The sequence below is a fragment of the Varanus komodoensis genome, unplaced genomic scaffold, assembly GCF_004798865.1.
Source record: "Varanus komodoensis strain SLA01 unplaced genomic scaffold, ASM479886v1 scaffold55, whole genome shotgun sequence".
NCBI classification, from domain to species: Eukaryota; Metazoa; Chordata; class Lepidosauria; order Squamata; family Varanidae; genus Varanus; species Varanus komodoensis.
The window spans coordinates 1018044-1034644 of record NW_025336157.1 but is presented as its reverse complement, the minus strand read 5'-3'; the positions used below and the strand labels follow the sequence as shown (position 1 = coordinate 1034644).

The 16601-nt window shown below is 49.7% G+C and overlaps 1 protein-coding gene across 8 annotated transcripts; it reads right to left on the bottom strand.

Annotated features, from left to right (window-relative positions):
* Positions 1-371: 371 nt before the first annotated feature.
* Positions 372-16565, bottom strand: SF1 (splicing factor 1). Of its 8 annotated transcripts, XM_044448576.1 has the most exons (13): positions 16421-16565; positions 12509-12637; positions 8183-8258; positions 5462-5614; positions 4641-4730; positions 4067-4250; positions 3566-3681; positions 3369-3476; positions 2965-3145; positions 2556-2850; positions 2255-2311; positions 1959-2117; positions 372-1674 (listed from the first exon to the last, which is right to left on the bottom strand). In XM_044448576.1, the coding sequence occupies exons 2-13, from the start codon at positions 12588-12590 to the stop codon at positions 1331-1333; spliced, it is 1845 nt and encodes a 614-aa protein (XP_044304511.1). In that variant the 5' UTR covers positions 12591-12637; positions 16421-16565; the 3' UTR covers positions 372-1330. The 8 variants fall into 8 exon arrangements, with proteins under 8 accessions (XP_044304511.1, XP_044304507.1, XP_044304503.1 ...); XM_044448572.1 differs by lacking the exon at positions 8183-8258 and having other exon boundaries at positions 16421-16548; XM_044448568.1 differs by lacking the exon at positions 16421-16565 and having other exon boundaries at positions 12509-16174.
* Between the last annotated feature and the right edge of the window lie 36 nt (positions 16566-16601).

Here is a 16601-nt window from a genome sequence, read left to right as displayed (position 1 = left end):
TGCCAGCATTAGCCACCAAACCACCAAGCAACCAGGTGCCAGCCTCTCCAACTCTGGAAAGGTTCCCCCCTGTTCCTGCGCACGGCACCAGGTCAGCGCTTGGGCAAAGTCCCAACCCAGACACTGAGTGGACGGGGGGCGGGAGAAGAGTGGCCATCAAGGACGGGAGTGAAGGAGCCACTGCAAAGGGCAGGGCAGGGCAGGGCAGGACCCTGAGCAGGGGCTGAAGAACCCTCTGGCTTGCACACGATCTCTGCCATAACCCGCGTGCTGTGGAACGTGGCCCCCACCTGGTGGCAGGAGAGGCCGGCGCCAGAACGCCCCTGCTCCACCCGCGGCCCACCACCCTTTGAAAGAACGGGATGCACCGGGACGATTTCAAAAGCTGCATTTAATTTGAACCTCCCCTTCACTGCAGTTTTCATCTTACACAAAAAAGCAATTAAGAAAATGGTTACAGGAGACCAAATGAAGCGTTGTACACACACATCATCGTCAACAGGAATCATTCAGTCTGCGGGTGGGGCCACCCCAAACCACAGAACACTCAAAATGTGTTTGAAAAAAATTAAAAAAAAAAAAAAAACCACCGGAAAGGAGTTTCCAGGCAGATGGGACAAGAGACAAACTGACCTCAAATAAAACCAAGATGCCCACCCTGTGCTGATTTCAGCTTAGCTATTTAGTGAGAGGGTACAGGTGAGCTGAGGCCCCATCATTTCATGGGCAGACCCACGCGGCGGGATCTACCTTTGCTCTCGGCTAAGGACTGAGGGAAAACGACCAGCAGTCCTGGCTGAGCGGTGCTGCATGTAACCTCAGCCCCGGAGGAAGCTACAAAAATCCATTTGCTCCTTCAACTGTACTGGCAGAAGTGTGTTAACGGTGGAAATGCACATGGCCGTGGAAAATGGGTGTCCCTTAAGAAGAGGATAAAAATCTAGGAGATTAACAAAAGCCACTGTTCCAGCCCCGGGGGCAAGGTGAAGATGCATCGATTCACAGAAGGGGCCTTGCCCCGCCACGGCCGCGTCCGGCTTCCGGGCAGGAGCATCCCACATGCTCCTGGCTCTCGCGCTAAGGGAAGCCGGAGGCCCTCCTCCGGAGGGGGCTCAGCACTAGGATCCTGATGGGTAAAGTAAGTTCTGCTATTGAAGCACACCAGTCAGTCAATCGAGACGGGCGCCTGAGAAGTCACACACCTCTCTAAAGACAGAGTAGGGAGGGGGGGTGCATCCGTGATGTGCTCCTGGGGGGGCTCGCAGGCCTCCCCGCTCCGAATCCTGGCTCCATACTGGTGAGAAAGACAACTGGACAGAAACACCATTCCTCAGTTCTGTGGTGGGGGGGGTGGGGGGGCGGGGGGCATGCCGAACGGTGGCAAGGCTGGGACCCCCACTCCCATCATGGTGACGAAGTTAGAAGGGTCCATGGGAGGCGGAGGAGGGGGAGGGGCGTACATCATGCCCGCGGAGCCAGGCGGGGGGGGCGGGGGAGGAGGGGGGGCCCCGGGGGGCAGCGGAGGCTGGACCCCGGGAGGCAAAGGCACCATGGAGGGGCTGCCTTGCATCTGCGGGCCCCCCGTAGAAGTTGCCGCCGCCCCCTGCTGCTGCTGCTGCTGCCATGGAGGGATGGCCCCGGTGCCAGCGCTCGTGGTGGTGGTGGTCGTCGTATCTAGGGCGCAAAAGAGCAGGGGGTCACCCGGGGCAGCATGCCGGCGGGCCCGGGCCCCCCACGGACACCGACCCCGACCCAGGCGCAGGCAAGCGGGCGCCCTCCGCCCAGGGAGGGCCTCGCAGCCACGCAGTGTGGAAGCCAGATGCTCCAGCTGCTCCCGAGGGGGACGGCCTCTCTGGCACCGGCCCCGCGCAGAGGCAGGCCGGACGGTGCCCTCCACCCCGCGCTTCCCCGGCTTGGCAGAGTGATGGGGGCAAAGAACAAGAAGTGCTCTTACTCACTTTGCTGCCATGGCAAGGGGGTACTGCTGCTGGGAGGCGGGGGCGGAGGCTGCTGCTGCTGCTGCCATGGGGGAAGAGGACCAGAGGGAGGCGGGGGAGGCTGGCCACTGGGCGGAGGGGGCGGAGGGGGCATCATACCCATCGGAGGCGGCATCATACCTGCGAAGTCAGAGGGCCGGGCCGGCTTTCAATCAGTGCCTGGGGAAGCCCTCCCTTGCCTTCCCCAGCCCCCCATGGCACCCACGGACGCAGGCCCCGTGCCCCCCCCGCCGCCCCAGAAGGGAGGCATGTCTCACCTTTTCCTTGGAGGCGATAGACCCCAGAGCCCACTGGCGCATTGCCCAGGTACTGATCTTAAGGGAATGAGAGACCGCAGCCTTAGCAACAGGTGGAAGAGACCACCAGCCCCCCGCCCCGCCCCGCAGCAGCCCTCCCCGCACAGCCAGCCACAGGAAACGGCCTCTCCTGCCGAGGCTTCTGCAAGAACAGCTTCTGCACTGGCCGCGAGTTGCACTGTGGCTGCACAGCCTTGATCCGCCAGCTGCCCCCCCCCGGGGGGGGGGGACGACTTCCCACAATGTTCTGGATTGTACTCACCCATATGGTGCGGGCCTGGAGGGCCATGGGGGTGGGGCCCCTGGTTCATGGGAGGGTTGTGGGGCTGCATCCAGGGCGGAGGCCCATTGGGGTTGTGCTGCATGGGGTGGCCCCCATGGCCTCCCATATTTGACATGGGGTGTGGGAAATTGTGCGGGCCTCCCGGCCCCGCGGGGCCTCCCCCGCCACCGCCGCCGCCGCCGCCACTGCCGCCGCCGCCGCCGCCACCACCGCTATGCATGCCATGGAAAGGCCGGTTTTCCGAGGGGGCAGAGTTCATCCAAGGTGGGCGGTTCTGAGAGGGGAGAGGAAGGAGGGTGTGAGCTGCTCCGGGCCCATGAGCGCAAACCCGGCAGGTTGCGGGCACTGCACCGGAGCTGCCCACCGGGGCGCACACTGAGCTACTTACAGGAGGCGGCTGGTTGTTTCCCGGCCCAGAAGGTCTCGGGCCACTGGGCAAGGCTGGGTTCGAAGGCCCAGAAGAAGACCCAACGGACGCGGGCACAGGCGCCTCCCCCAGCTCTGCCATCAGAGACAAATACTCCTTGTCCATGCGGGCCTTGTCCTGTGCCGACTGCGGATCCCCAGGCCTGAGGAGGAAGACAGCTGGCTGAAGCCTGGTGCAGCCCACACTGCAGCCGGTGACCCGGCCTCGAGTCCGGCGGTGGGGCTCCCCCCTGCCGTTCGTTTTTCAGAACTGCAGGAATTGGGGGCACCTCCAGTACCTTGGTCCAGCCAGGCTGTGCCAGCCGAAGCCTGCGAGGCGTGTGGCCGCACCTGCCCGAGGAGAGGGAAGCCGGCGATGACACCTACCTGGCAAACTTGCAGTCGGATGCTATGTGGCCAGCTCCGCCACACTTGGTGCACACGGTGGTGTTGGTGATGCTGCGGGTCTCCGTGTTCTGCCAGGGGCGCAGAATCCTGGTGGGGAAGAGCGGCTGGGTCAGAGCAGCGGCCAATCGAGGCGCACCGCCCCAGAGAGCATGGCTGGGGCCACCCAGCGCGCTTACCGGTTGTCGTCCTCGCGCAGCGTCCCGTTCAGGCGGGCCAGCTCCCGCAGCTGCATCTTGCGCAGGTCATTCTGGTCCTCCGGCGTTTCGATGCCTTGCTTCAGAATGTTCCTTATCTGGGAGGGAGGGAGCGGCACGTGGGTAGGACCGCTGTCCCAGGCTGTGGCCCCAAGCTGCCTGGCTGAGACCCCCCCCGGAGCCTGATGTGTATCGGCTCGAGCGCCACGATCGCAGGAAGGTGGGCTGCAAGTCAACTGCACCATGCCAACAGCAGCTGATGCCACTCAGTCTTGGGAACTGGCTGATGGCCATATTTAAGGTTAGGAAGCAATCCCTTCCCAGCCTCAATTGCTTCCTGAACCACTTCATGTTTGCTTCCCCCCTCTGCCTGGTGCACCTGAGCAGGTTCCCAGCAACAGGCTGTTCCTTCTGCTCCAAGGGTGGGGTGGGCAGGGGTGGCCTTCTGACCAACTCTGTGCCACCTGGAGGGCTGCCTGTTACCTGCTCCACAGCCTTCTTCACGTTCTCCATGGTGTTGGCAGTGACCAAAGCATGAAGCGGCTCATCCTCGCCGGGCAGCATCTGGCCGTCCTTCCTTCCCACCTTTCCTTCTTTGACAGACCCTTTGCCTCGGATCATAATCTTGGCATTGCATTCCTTCTCAATGTTCTTCAGGGTGTTCCCTCTGGAAGGGGTGAAAGTCAAAACCAAGATCTTAACCCTGGCAGCCAATGCTCTGCACCTTTGTCCCGAAGAGAGAAAGTGCCTCTGAAGGCCCAAACTGCTGCCTGACACAATCATGGAGCTTGTGGGACAGCCAAGGCAAGCTGGCAGAGGCATCTCCAAGCGTCACAGAATGCACTGCTCCTGCCAGGAGGCCAGGGCACAAAGCAAGCTCGGAAATGCCGCAGAAAAGCAAGAGCACCTCGCGTGTGTCCCGCATTATCTTCTGCTTCATGTCTGCACCAACCAGAAACCAAAGCTCTCTCTTGGCGCGTTACCCATCTACTGAACGCACGAATGGAAATAAATGAGCAAGCTGGGCATCTGGGTCTGGAAGGACACCCTTTCTTACCTGGGCCCAATCAGAAGCCCCACAAAGTTGATCTCGGGATATTCGTCTTGCGGGATCATCACCTTGTCACTCACTCGAGTAGCTGGAGGTCTGTGAAGGGACAGGCAGCGGCTATCAAGATCTGGTTGCGCCTCCCAATCTTTACAGAGCTCAGAAGAGCAAAGGAGAGGGCTACATCCCAGACGTGGGGCGGCACCACTGGGGAGACGGCTCGCCACAGGCCCCGCCACCCGAGCCACAGCGATGAGCTCTGCTGGCGGCCAGCTGCGGCCCTCCGGGCACATTTCGCCATGCCCTGATAATGCCTGGACTATGTGGCCACGGTGTGCCGAGTGCCTTTGGAGGCGGTGTTGGGAGCGCCAGGAGTGGCAAGGCCGCTAATCGCGCACACATAGCCAATGTGCTGCGTCCCGTCGCTCCCAGCTGGTTTCCAGCACAATCCCAACCGCTGATCAGCTACTCAAGGTCCAAGCGGCCCGGGCCCGAGGCAAAGCCCGACCACCCATCCTTCCACGGTCTTGGGAAGCCCTGCCTGAAGAGCCTGCACTCCCTGAGGAAGGCCGGATGGCAACCTAACCCTCAGCTGCGGTGCCCTGTCTGGAATTCCCCCTTGCCAACTTCTCAGGCGGATGTCAGTGGCCCTTTTAGGTTCTGCCTCCACTTGGTATTTAAGTGTTCTTTTAAAAATGGAATACAGTGCTTTTATTCCACTTACAGTCCCGGTGATGAGGCAGGTTAGAACCATCCCCAGTAAAAAAAAAAAAAAAAAAAGGCATGAGGCAACACACCCCACCCAGATTCGTCCCCACCCGCCCATTTACTTGTAATCAGCGGGTGGCTTGAAGTCTGGATTGAGCGCCACCATCTCTGTGATCAGGTTGTGCCTCTCCTCCTCCAGCTTCTTGCGCGTGCGGAACTCGCGGGTGTTCAAACGCTTCCCCTCGCTGTTGTAAATTGGTTCTGGGGAAGGAGACCTGCAGAGGAATAATTGCCAGTGATTCCTCATGCAGCCGAACCCCCAAGGCCACTTATAAAGTACAGGCTCCCCTCAACTCTAGCGCAATTTAGAAACAAACAAAAAAAATCAAGACTGCAGGAAAGGAAGGCGTAAACTCACTCATGCCCATTAATCTCACATGGACAAAGCGGCTGTAGCAAACCACTGACTGCCACCAGGAGGAAAAACTGGGGTGCTTTACTGGGGAGAAGGGAGTGCAGAAGGGGGGGAGCGGGGTAGGTCCACAGCCATGACAGAAGCTCTGCCATGAGTGTGTCTGTTATTAAAAAAGGGGAAGGGGGCAGGGAAGATGGGGAAAGTTGATTCACACAGAGAACAAACTTTCCAACTTCATTATTCCGTGGAGCCAAACATTTAGAAAGAACCCTGGCGCAGGAGGTAAATCAATGAAGAATTATTCAGGTTAACTTTGGATTTTTTTTTTTTTAACATCAGAAAAGTAACAAAACAGGTTAAATGTAATATTCTTTCTGGCAGTAGAAATTAGCTCTAGTTCACTGGCACCACGTGGACGGGTCAAGGCTTCTGTGTCCTGGCTTTACCTCCACTTTGCTGGCTGCATCAAGGCCGAATGAACCTGTTTACTGTGTTTAAGAGTTAGAGAACTAGGGTGGGTGCAAACTGAACAAGCCCACCTTTCTCATGCTACGGTCTGGGCCTGTAAACCACGAGAGACAGACCTGCTTTCTCCATGTGGTTTGGGTGCCCAGAAAACAAAGGTTCTCATAAACAAAAATGTTATAACTTGAATTAAAAAAAAAAAAGAGTCAGTCTGATTTTACCACAGCTGCACTTGCGGTAAAAAGCCACACTCCTAGAATTCTGCTGAGTGTATGGATCTTTTTCCAAACATATTGAAATAAAAATTTAGAGTTAGCTGCAAGAAGGGAAGAGATATTGGTCATGTTATTAAAAAAAACAACCTTGAAGTAATCAGAAACCTAAACCCCTGGGACTTTAGTTAAACAATCTTTCTTTCTAGCTGGTTAAAGGAGTGATTAGAACCAGTTGATCCCAATGTCTTCTCAGCCTGAAGTGAACCATCAACACAAGAATATGAAATAAAAGGTCAGATTTGGTAAGGAGTGATCATCTCCAAATTACACCTCCATTTCTAGGACCTGAGAAGGCCTAGTGATCCCAAAGCAATCTCTCTCCCCCAGTCCACATTTACTAGCCAGTTTAAAATAAACTCATCCACTAGCTTTGGTATATCCTTTTAAAACACAAAGATGTATCATTAATAAAGTGATTGGTTCCAAGATTAAACCTTAAGGAAAAGAGTTTTAAGCTGAATGTATCTAATCGGTTCGTGCCTTCCCACAGTAAGAGTTGCCCTTTTGCATGTGAGACAATTCAATTTTACTGTAAGTTAATGGTATCCGATCATTTAACCAGTATGGTCTCAGCACAAGGAATGAATGTACAATCAAGCACCCTATGGCACACAGGACAAAACAACAATGGCAGCCCTCTTTGTTCTGTGTTAAATTTCTCATTCACCTGTTAAATTAAGACCAACTGCCCCAATTAAATTTTACCAAGCACAAAAGGAAACCACACAAATCTATTCCCACCAAGAATGAGTTTACCTAGCAAATTTAACTTAATCCCACATTATGGTTCAAACAACAACTGAAAAAATGTGATTTGTGAAGTAAAATAGACAATATCCCAAGAGCTGGAATTAAAAAGGCTTCCAAAGCTGCTGGCGCCCTCATCACATTTCTTTACTGCCCCCCAAGTTATGATTTTAAATGGGCTGAATTTAAGGAAAGGGGAATCTCACTGAAGTCCACTTTAGGAGCAAGAACTGGCTGACAAGTTGTGCAACATGCTCTAACACAACAACTCCCACCTTAACCTTCTCGGAGAATTAATCCTCACAAGCCAATTTGTAAAAAGAAAAAACACACACGTTATTTTGTTGGAGAACGCTGGCGCCCAACAAAACCACCGGTGTCCAAAGCTGCACGTGTGCAGGTGCAGGACTCGCTTGGGCCCCCAGCTCCCAAGATATCGGTCACTGCCGAGTAGTAGCTGCTACCAAAGAAACTCGTTAGTATCCGTCTGGTTCTTTTGCCTCAGTTTTTAAAAAACACACATGCTCAGCCACCACTTGTAAAGCATTGCAAAATCGGCGGTCAGAAAAAGTTCCCAGCATGCTCAGCCACAGCGACTGCGCTGAGGATTCCTCAATGAGAACCTGTGAGAAAGACCCCTGGACACTTGCCCAAGACCAGCACTGCGGATGTTAAAATTAGATGGCGGCCGCATTTTTCTTTGCCTTAAGTCATTAGCCTTAGGATGGCTTGGAAGCCCCGCACCACGTATGGAAAGTTACCCCTTTCTGGTTTCATACCCTGCCTAACGGTTAAGGTTTCTGCTACCATCAGTCAAAATCAGAGCATTGAAGACATTTCATTAGGAAGGAATTTCATTGAACTGACATTATGATGCCACCAAACGTTTATTGAAAAAGGTAAAAAATGTTACTGTCAGCTGGTTAAAACTGTTTCCCAACCTGTCCTCAGGGTTAGGGGGGATGCCCAGGTCTCCTGTGCGCAGTTTACGAGTCAGGTCTTCTATCTGCAGTTGCACTGGAAGAAACCAGGTTAGGAAAGAAAAAAGGATGGAAAAAAAGACAATGTTACCAAAAAAACATCTTAAATCTCGGTTTCATAGCATGAAGAACTGGAGAATTTGCAAGGGATGACTGATATATCAACATAAAATCAAGAAATCCTACAATGTTATGTCAAATATGTTCATCAGGAATCCAGAAAAGGCCCTCCTTATTTCTAGCAAGTCTTCAAAAAACAATTAATCATCAGGAAGCAAAGCATTCATCTCAAGAGTTAGTAAAAAATAAATAAACAAGTACCTAATCTTTGCGAGTCTGACTAAACGTTAATTATCCTGACTTGCTTTAAGTGGTAGTGAGCAGAGACTCCCAGTGGAAATGCTAGACACCATGGATTCTTTTAATTCTTTTCTTTTCTTTTTTAAACATCAGACCAGTCTAGTTTGGTTATATGTCTGCATGGGACAATTTGAGATCAGAATTCCAAAATCAGAATGCCCCAGTTTAGCAAGAACCCTCATGGATTATGCATCATGCTCCTACATACGTAATTAACTCACTGCTTACTAGCAAACACTAAACACTGCAGTGTGTCATCATGCAAAACCTTAACATGCTTTACCTTGCTGGCTATTTTATACTGCACATCAATTCCAAATACCTGCAGTGCTAGCAGGTGGCCCTGATGGTTTCATTAGTCCCTTCAAGCCCTGATCTATGAAACTTTTGGCAATTTGGTTTTCAACCCAGACTGTAACACGACGACTCTGGTTCAATACAACAGAGTGCAAGTTAATTAGTATTTGCTCGGCTAGTGGAGAATATCAAAAAGGCAGCGTGGCAGCTGGTTTGGGATGCGTTTCCTCAGCTCCCTGCTCTGAGGCAACCTACTTGAAGAGCCACTGACACCTGCCAGAGCACTGTGGAAAATACTGTTTGTGAACTACCAGCCAAGCCACTAAGCAAAGGTACACCTACATCCAAATTAACGAGAGACTTATCATACATGTAAAAGGTGATGCAGATCATCTGGGCCTCAATGTGAAGAGGGGTGTTCTGGTCGCACTGAGCTTTGGAGCAAGTAGTAATCAAAGAGGCTCAAATCCTTTCCATTTGGTCCAAAGGCTAACAGGACACACTACCCTTTCCCTCACGTTCCTTAGTGCATGTCCAAGACTTCAAGGGAAAGTGGCCCCAGCTACTGAGCCAGCCCAAAACGTGGGGGCCTCCAAAACAACCGTGTGGCCACTGCTGAGATGCAGCTTGGGAAATGTTGCCAAGCATGAACATCCCTTACAACCCAGGGCTTCCAGAGGGATAACAATGACAGAGAAAATAATAGGGAGCAGCACTGGAAGGGAAGGACATGCTTCTCTATTCGCTGTGGATATTAGCACATCTATTGATTAGAACAGAAGTCCAATGAGGAGTCTAAAATCTCAGGTAAGAGAGGAGGTTTACTGAGCAAGAGTAACAAGGGTAAATCCTCCATGGATTGCACTGCTGTTGCTTCCCTGATTACTTTGTTGCTTCTTTTTGGATTTGCAAAAATATGATTTCTTAACCACCTGACAGAGCCCTTGAAAGATAATGCCAGAAATTATAATTATAATTATTTGTCCACCCACAACTTTACAAAATTGACCAGTATTAAATGGGGATTGAGCTTTGTGTACACAAGAACATAATACACTCCACACCATGTGCTTAATTCTTTTTCTTATGAGAGAGATTAAAATGATCAGCTTATACATGGGATAAAGTAAATTCAAACTCATACTGCAGGAGGTAGACTTGTGGCACATCTACCATTCCAATTCCACATCCTCACTAGTCCAAAACCAACAGAAAACTGATACCAAAGGATCTTTAATCTAGATGAACCTTCTTTTGGCTATTGACACAACTTGACTAGTTAAGAATTGAAATTAGATTCTTCAGTTGTTGTTAAGAATGCAAGCAAACCTGGGGCTGAAATGCTACTGGACAGTAACTATTATGGAGAGAAGGCAGCTGCAGGATCAAATGCATTATTTACTGGAGACCCCACAAGGCACGTTGTGATGTTTCACTGGTCAATGAGGGTCCCAATCTGCTCTACGCAGAGGTGGATAGAATTCTTGGTAAACGCACTCTAAGAATTAGATAGTCTAAAGTTAATAAACCTTTCAGGTCATGCTAAATTATCTAGGCCCACATAGAATTCCTCCAAAATACAGCTGTTTATTATGCATTTTATTCCTTCCCTTCTTTCTTAAATTATGGACAGTAATACCTTTCAAAAAGCTTGGATCTCTACTAGCTTCCTTGGAAAGTTTGGTCACCTACTGTAAAGATGTTGTAAATACATTTTGAAATGTGTTCCAGGCCAACTGCCTGCTGGAACCGCGAGAGTTAACATTAGAGAAGTTCACAATTTTCTTCAGACACATTTGGGAATTCTTGTTCCTTTGTGCTAGGATTGGATTTTTAATACTGTTTTTTTCTTTACTGTGATTCTGCAATACTATGACTTTTGGCACTGTTATTTCTTCCCACATGTTAATGATAACAAGTGATAAAATGACCAATTAAACCCATTCCACCCCATTGCTGATGTTCATGTACCTTTGCTTGGTAGTACTTTGGTTCAAAGAGGGTCACATCTTTACCCTAGTCTACTTGTGAACTGCAAGCTCCATTTTCTCCACTCCAGTTAGTTATGTAATTGTCAGTTACACTCGTATCTTTGCACAGACTGAGAATTCTGACCTAACCCTATCCATTCACAGAGCTATTTCAGTGTGCTGAGTGTAAAGACAGCTCAGCCAATTACATATTAGGATCTCTTTTCTCTTCTTTCCTTTTGTAAAAAAAGAAAAAAGTTCAGTTTCTAACATCAGGACTGCATTTGTAAATCTGGTTTTTCAAACCATTTTTACACCCATATCAAATCTACTGCCTGGTCTGTACAAACTCAACCTGCTGAATTATTTCTGTAAAAAAGGGACAGGAATTTGTGGCCCTCTAGGTGTTTTGACCTAGAATTCCCACCAGCCCCAATCAGAATAGCCAATTGTGAGGGACCTGTAAACCAGACCCCCATGAAGGTCCACAAGCTGCCCATCCCTGCTGCAAGAGTGCAAGTTCAGCACTAAGTGGCACATTTTGATTAAGCTAAGCCTAGGCAGAAGCAAGCTAAACTACAGTTTTGGAAAGGTACTATTCTGACATTTTAACCCTGAGAGGGATCTATGAACATGCTGCAGAGTATCAAAGCAGCAGCTCTCAGGAGTGTTATGGATAGCTGAACGTTATGTATCAAAATTCTCAGTAATTTATGCACAAGAAAGGAGTTAAAGCTTATTTTGCAGCCCTCGTGAGCTGAACAGGGTTTAAATGGTCTTCCATTAGAAAAGCCCACTTTATATAAAAAGTAAGGACTACACCTGATAATGCAACATTAGAGCACCCTTGCATGACTTCAGTTTAAACATTGATCAACATTCACAGATAAAGGGTTACACTGTACCACATTTCCCAATACAGATAATAAATACCATTCTCATTCCCATGTACAGCACAGAGACATCCACCACTCCCCATTCTCCAGCTAGCAGTTCCAACATCCTAATTTCCCATGAACCAAGCAGTATCCCTTTCCCAGCAATTGTGGGCATTGAATGCAGAGTCCAACCCTAACCTAACAAAGCCCACCCGCGAGCATTTGAAGATGCCTGGAATCAGAGGCTAGGAGGCCTTCCCTCGTTTTGAGGGGCATCAACAATCTTCACCACCGTGGAGGTTCAATTTTAGGTTTCAAGAATTAGCATAGCAATGCAAGAGGAAGTCAGAAGGGAACCATGGTTAGGTTAGTTGATAGTAATATTTCACTGTGAAAGAGGTACTGACTTCTAGACAACACAGCCTGAAGAGGGACGTTTAGTGTTCTCCACTAGCTTTGAGTCTGTGAAGCTGGCAAGGGACCCTGCTGATGAGAGTCTGACTGCCAATTAGGTGAATGTCAGCGAGCGTAGTTCCCAGTACCTCTAAGGACCTCAGCCTGTGGAGGACACTGCTCAGGTAAACAGGACAGGGAGCTGGGATGGAGCACAGGTCACTCGAAGCGGAGACATGATTTAATTCTAGTCGAGTAACAAAAGCCAAGCCATGATAACCCGAGTCTTTGAAAAGGCACACTGGAATACCTCAGACACGTGAGGGCTGAAGAGAACCTCGGGATCAGCACTGGCAAAGAACATGTGGAAGGACGGAACAAGCATTTACCTATATAGGCTCTCTCCTGCTCGCGGGTAAGCCCGGGGGGGATGACGGTGGGCATTCCGGGGATGACAGTCTTCTGGTCCATGGCATCCTGGTTCCATCGGCTCCTCTTCCTCTTTTTGTTAGGGTAATCTGCGCAGACATGATGATGCTTTATAGGAACGGTTAATACAGGACAACTTGCCATTTGTGGTTTGGACCTGGACCATAAATTGGCGCTGCCCAAATTGCCAGCAAGGCACTTTTCGTATCTACAGCAGCTTCCCCTTTCCCCAACACAACTCTCACTTTTAATAATATTCCTCCATTTAGGAAGGGGTGGGGAAGGGCAACATGGGAAAGGGCCTTTCTGGGGATGAGCAGCAAGGTCTGCCTGCAGCCAACACCCTCATCGCTTGGCTGGCAGGCTCTCTCCTCTACTCACAGGCACCTGATGGCCTCTTTCAAGTGTCAACTGCACTGGTTATGCCACCCAAGGATGCTTCAGTTGTTTTCTGGGGTGATGTTACTTTATTGGGTAACTGCTTTTAGTTTGACATTTGGTATGCATTAGGCGTTGTTGTTTTTTTGTTTGTTTTTTTGCAGTGCATACTGAGTCTTTTCTGAGAAAAGTGGCTAAGGAATTTAATAAGAACAATAAAAACAAGAAAGAGGAACAAGAGAAAAAGCAGCTCAGTTTGCCTCAAATGCAAATTAAAGCATTTAGCTGTAATGATCCCCCTTTAGGGTATTCCTTGGTGGGGGGGGGGGGTCTGGTATCACCAGCCCTACAGAACCCTCTTTCAAGAGGTCCTGGGGCTGAAGATAGAAAGTGTGGCAAAAGTCCCTCACCACCCACTGTCCATTCCTCCTCCATTTCCCTTATAATCACTCCTTTTTCAAATCAGGGAGACAAATATAAGGTAAATAAAAACAGTGGAGAATAAAAACTGTTATTTGCAAAAACAACAAGGCCTTGTAATATTCAACATGACTATCCCAATAAACAGCTTTTCTCACGGTATCTGCATCTGCCCAGGCATTCTGTAGCTTCTGTTTAAAAGGAACAGGCACAACTGTTGTGCTGTACTATGCGCCATTTGTACTGTCTGGATTTTGCAAAGTCACCAGTTTTTGGCTAGGTTAGTGCAGGAAATATCACTCTCCAGGGCCACCAGTCAAGCCTCAAAGACAGAGAGGGACCAGGAACGTGACAGCAGGGCCACCATGGCTGACGCCTGCCAAGGCGCATGGTCCAGCTGACACTTCCAGCTTTGATTTCAGTGGCATATGAGTCAATTTCAACTCCAACCACCTACGTAAATTGCAACAGCTTCTCGGAAGAACTGTGCATTTTAGAATCCCTTTTCCTTATTAGCACAGGATGCATATGGCCCAATGGAGTCTCTCACAATAACCAGCTGTTTTCTACGTCTGGTTTTTGACCCCTTTTCCCAATTTGCTGTGTGACCTCTGCAAAACCTTTGTTTTATAAAGGTGTGTAGATGAAGTGAAAGTACCATAAAATGAACCATAACTCCTTTTTAAGCTTAATGCCTATTTCAAAGTTAAACCTCGAAAACAAATACCCCTGGAATCTCACTCTTTGAGAATGTCAGGGGAATCTATTGGCAAGAGATGGCTTAACAGTTCAAAAGGGCTATAAAACCCTCTCACAAGAATATAAACATGAATATACTGTGACTGTACAATGCATTCAGTGAAGCATTTCAATTCACATTATCAGTCACCCCAACACGGTGGTTCCCAGATTTTGGACTACCTCTATTACATGTGAATAATAGCCATGCTGGCTGGGGCTGGTGGGAGCTGTAGTCTAAGAATATCTAGATTGTGCTAGGATGGAAAAGACTACACTACAATATCATTCTAGCACAGGGTGCACAATACACAGTCCATATGTCCCTTAGACCTTAAGAGAGCTGCTCAGGATGCCGGGGGGTGGGATGGGGAGAGAAGCCATCATGTTTTTCCCCATGGGGAAGTGCACTTGCATGCTGGCCCTGCATACAGCATCTCTGCTTAAGTGGCATAAACATCTAATTAGGCAACATTTGGTAACAGGGCTGTCTGCTGATTTCACCAAACATGCTCTCAATGTTTCAAGTTATTTGCTTAACCCTGTTTACAAGGCAGTTTCTCTAAGCATTAACACATATTAAATAAAACTTCCTACAAGAGTGTCATAATATTCTAATGCAGAAAGTGATGCATCCCAGAGAATATGAAAATACATGCTATTTCTTAGAAAATAGGGAAACAATAAAAACAGCAAAGGCAAGAGAGCAACATCCACGTTCATAAATATGCAACTAGTCCTCCATTTTGTTCATCCATGCCCACAAGAAAAGGCTCTTCCAGCAGCATCAGAATCGGCCTATGCTTCTCCAAGACTCTCCCTGGAGTCATTCCTTCAAGTACTTTCTCCATCAGAATCCTCCCACAAAAGTGCTGTCATGTTTGTATACAGACCCAGATTCAAGTCTTCTCTTGGCCCTGAAGCTTACCGGCGGGCCCAGGCCTAGTGGCTCTATCACAACCAAGCACATCTCAAAGGGGTTTTGTGACAATAAAATGCAGGGAACAAAGTACAGCGCTTTAAGCTCCCTGAAGGAACAGCACACTATAAAGTGGGAGAGGTTAACATGTCAACAGTTTATTCTCTACCCATTATTTCTCTCTTCATCTGGCACATTGTTTCTGCCCCGCTTCCCTCAGTTAATAACAAGTTTATCTGAATTGTGCATTTAAAGCAAAAAATGAATAAAGCTTAATTTGTCTTATTTTATTCTGATAACACAATAATACACCCAGCACTGAACACTGAGCTGATTTCTTAAATTTTGTAATGCATTTCTAGTTGCTGCATATAATTGTCTAATTGGCTCATTATGGGACCCTATAATCTATGACTGTTGCGTAAAAATAAATACTATTCCATTTAATGGCTTCAAGAAAGGGTTGTAAACCTACTTGAGACCTTTTACTACAGTTGATACAGAAACAATAATATAGCAGAGTGGAACATCCTTAGGGCACATGGCTTCAGTCATGTCTTTTACATTGTATATTACAGAGAAGGCTACAATTTTTGACTACTGATAGATTTGTAACAGGTAGAGAGAGCATCATGGGGAAATACTGTATTCAAGACCAAGGTGTGAGGCTCCCTGCGGACACCCAGCCAGAAACACTCTCTCTCAGTCTCACAACGTGTAGGAGAGTCCACCCTGGAATAAGGACATGGCTCTCAGGATTTAGCGGAGGTTCTGCACTGCAATGCCGATGCGATCTAAAGGTTAAAGAGCCGGACTGGGACTTGAGAGAAGAGGGTTAAAGTCCCCACTCAGCCATGAAACTCCTTGGGTGACTTTGGCCAATCACTCACTTTCAATACAACCTACTTCACAGGGTTGTTGTGACAGAACAAAAGGGATTACGTAACCCAACTCGGATTCCTTCCATGTACAGACAGATGTAGCAGTACTAGCAAAACACGAGCACCGTAATTATACAAAAGCCACTGGGGATGTGGTGGTGAAGGCACCAGTTTTCTCCCGCACTTGGCCACGAAGCTTGTCTTCCCCACCCGAGCAAAAAACCAGTAGAATAAACAGCGGTGGGCCCAGCCGTGAAGGCCTATCATCCACCGCGGCTGCGCAGCTAGTGCGGCTTAGAGGTTAGCGTGGCGGACCGGGGAGGCACGTGCTCTAGTCCCCGCTCGGCCACGAAGCTCCCCGGGGGCCTCGGGCCAGCCCCGCCGCCTCGACCGGGCCGATCTCGCAGGGCTGTCGTGGGAACTAAGAACAAGGGGGAGGGGGTCGCCACGGGGCCGCTGAAGGGCGGAAAGGGGGGTTTACTCCTGCCATGCATAACGAAGCGACTCCGCGGGCCCGGTCCGGCCCGTCCACTTGCCTTGGTTGCCGGCCCCGGCCTGGCCGCCCTCATCCTGCTGCGGCGCGTGGAGGTGCAGGTGCTGGGGCGGCGGCGGCGCCTGCTGCTGCTGCGGCGGCGGCTGCTCGTGGCCCAGCGGCGGCGGCTGCGGCTGCGGCTGGGCCGGCGGAGGCGACGGGAAGCGGTACTGGCCGTACTGGGC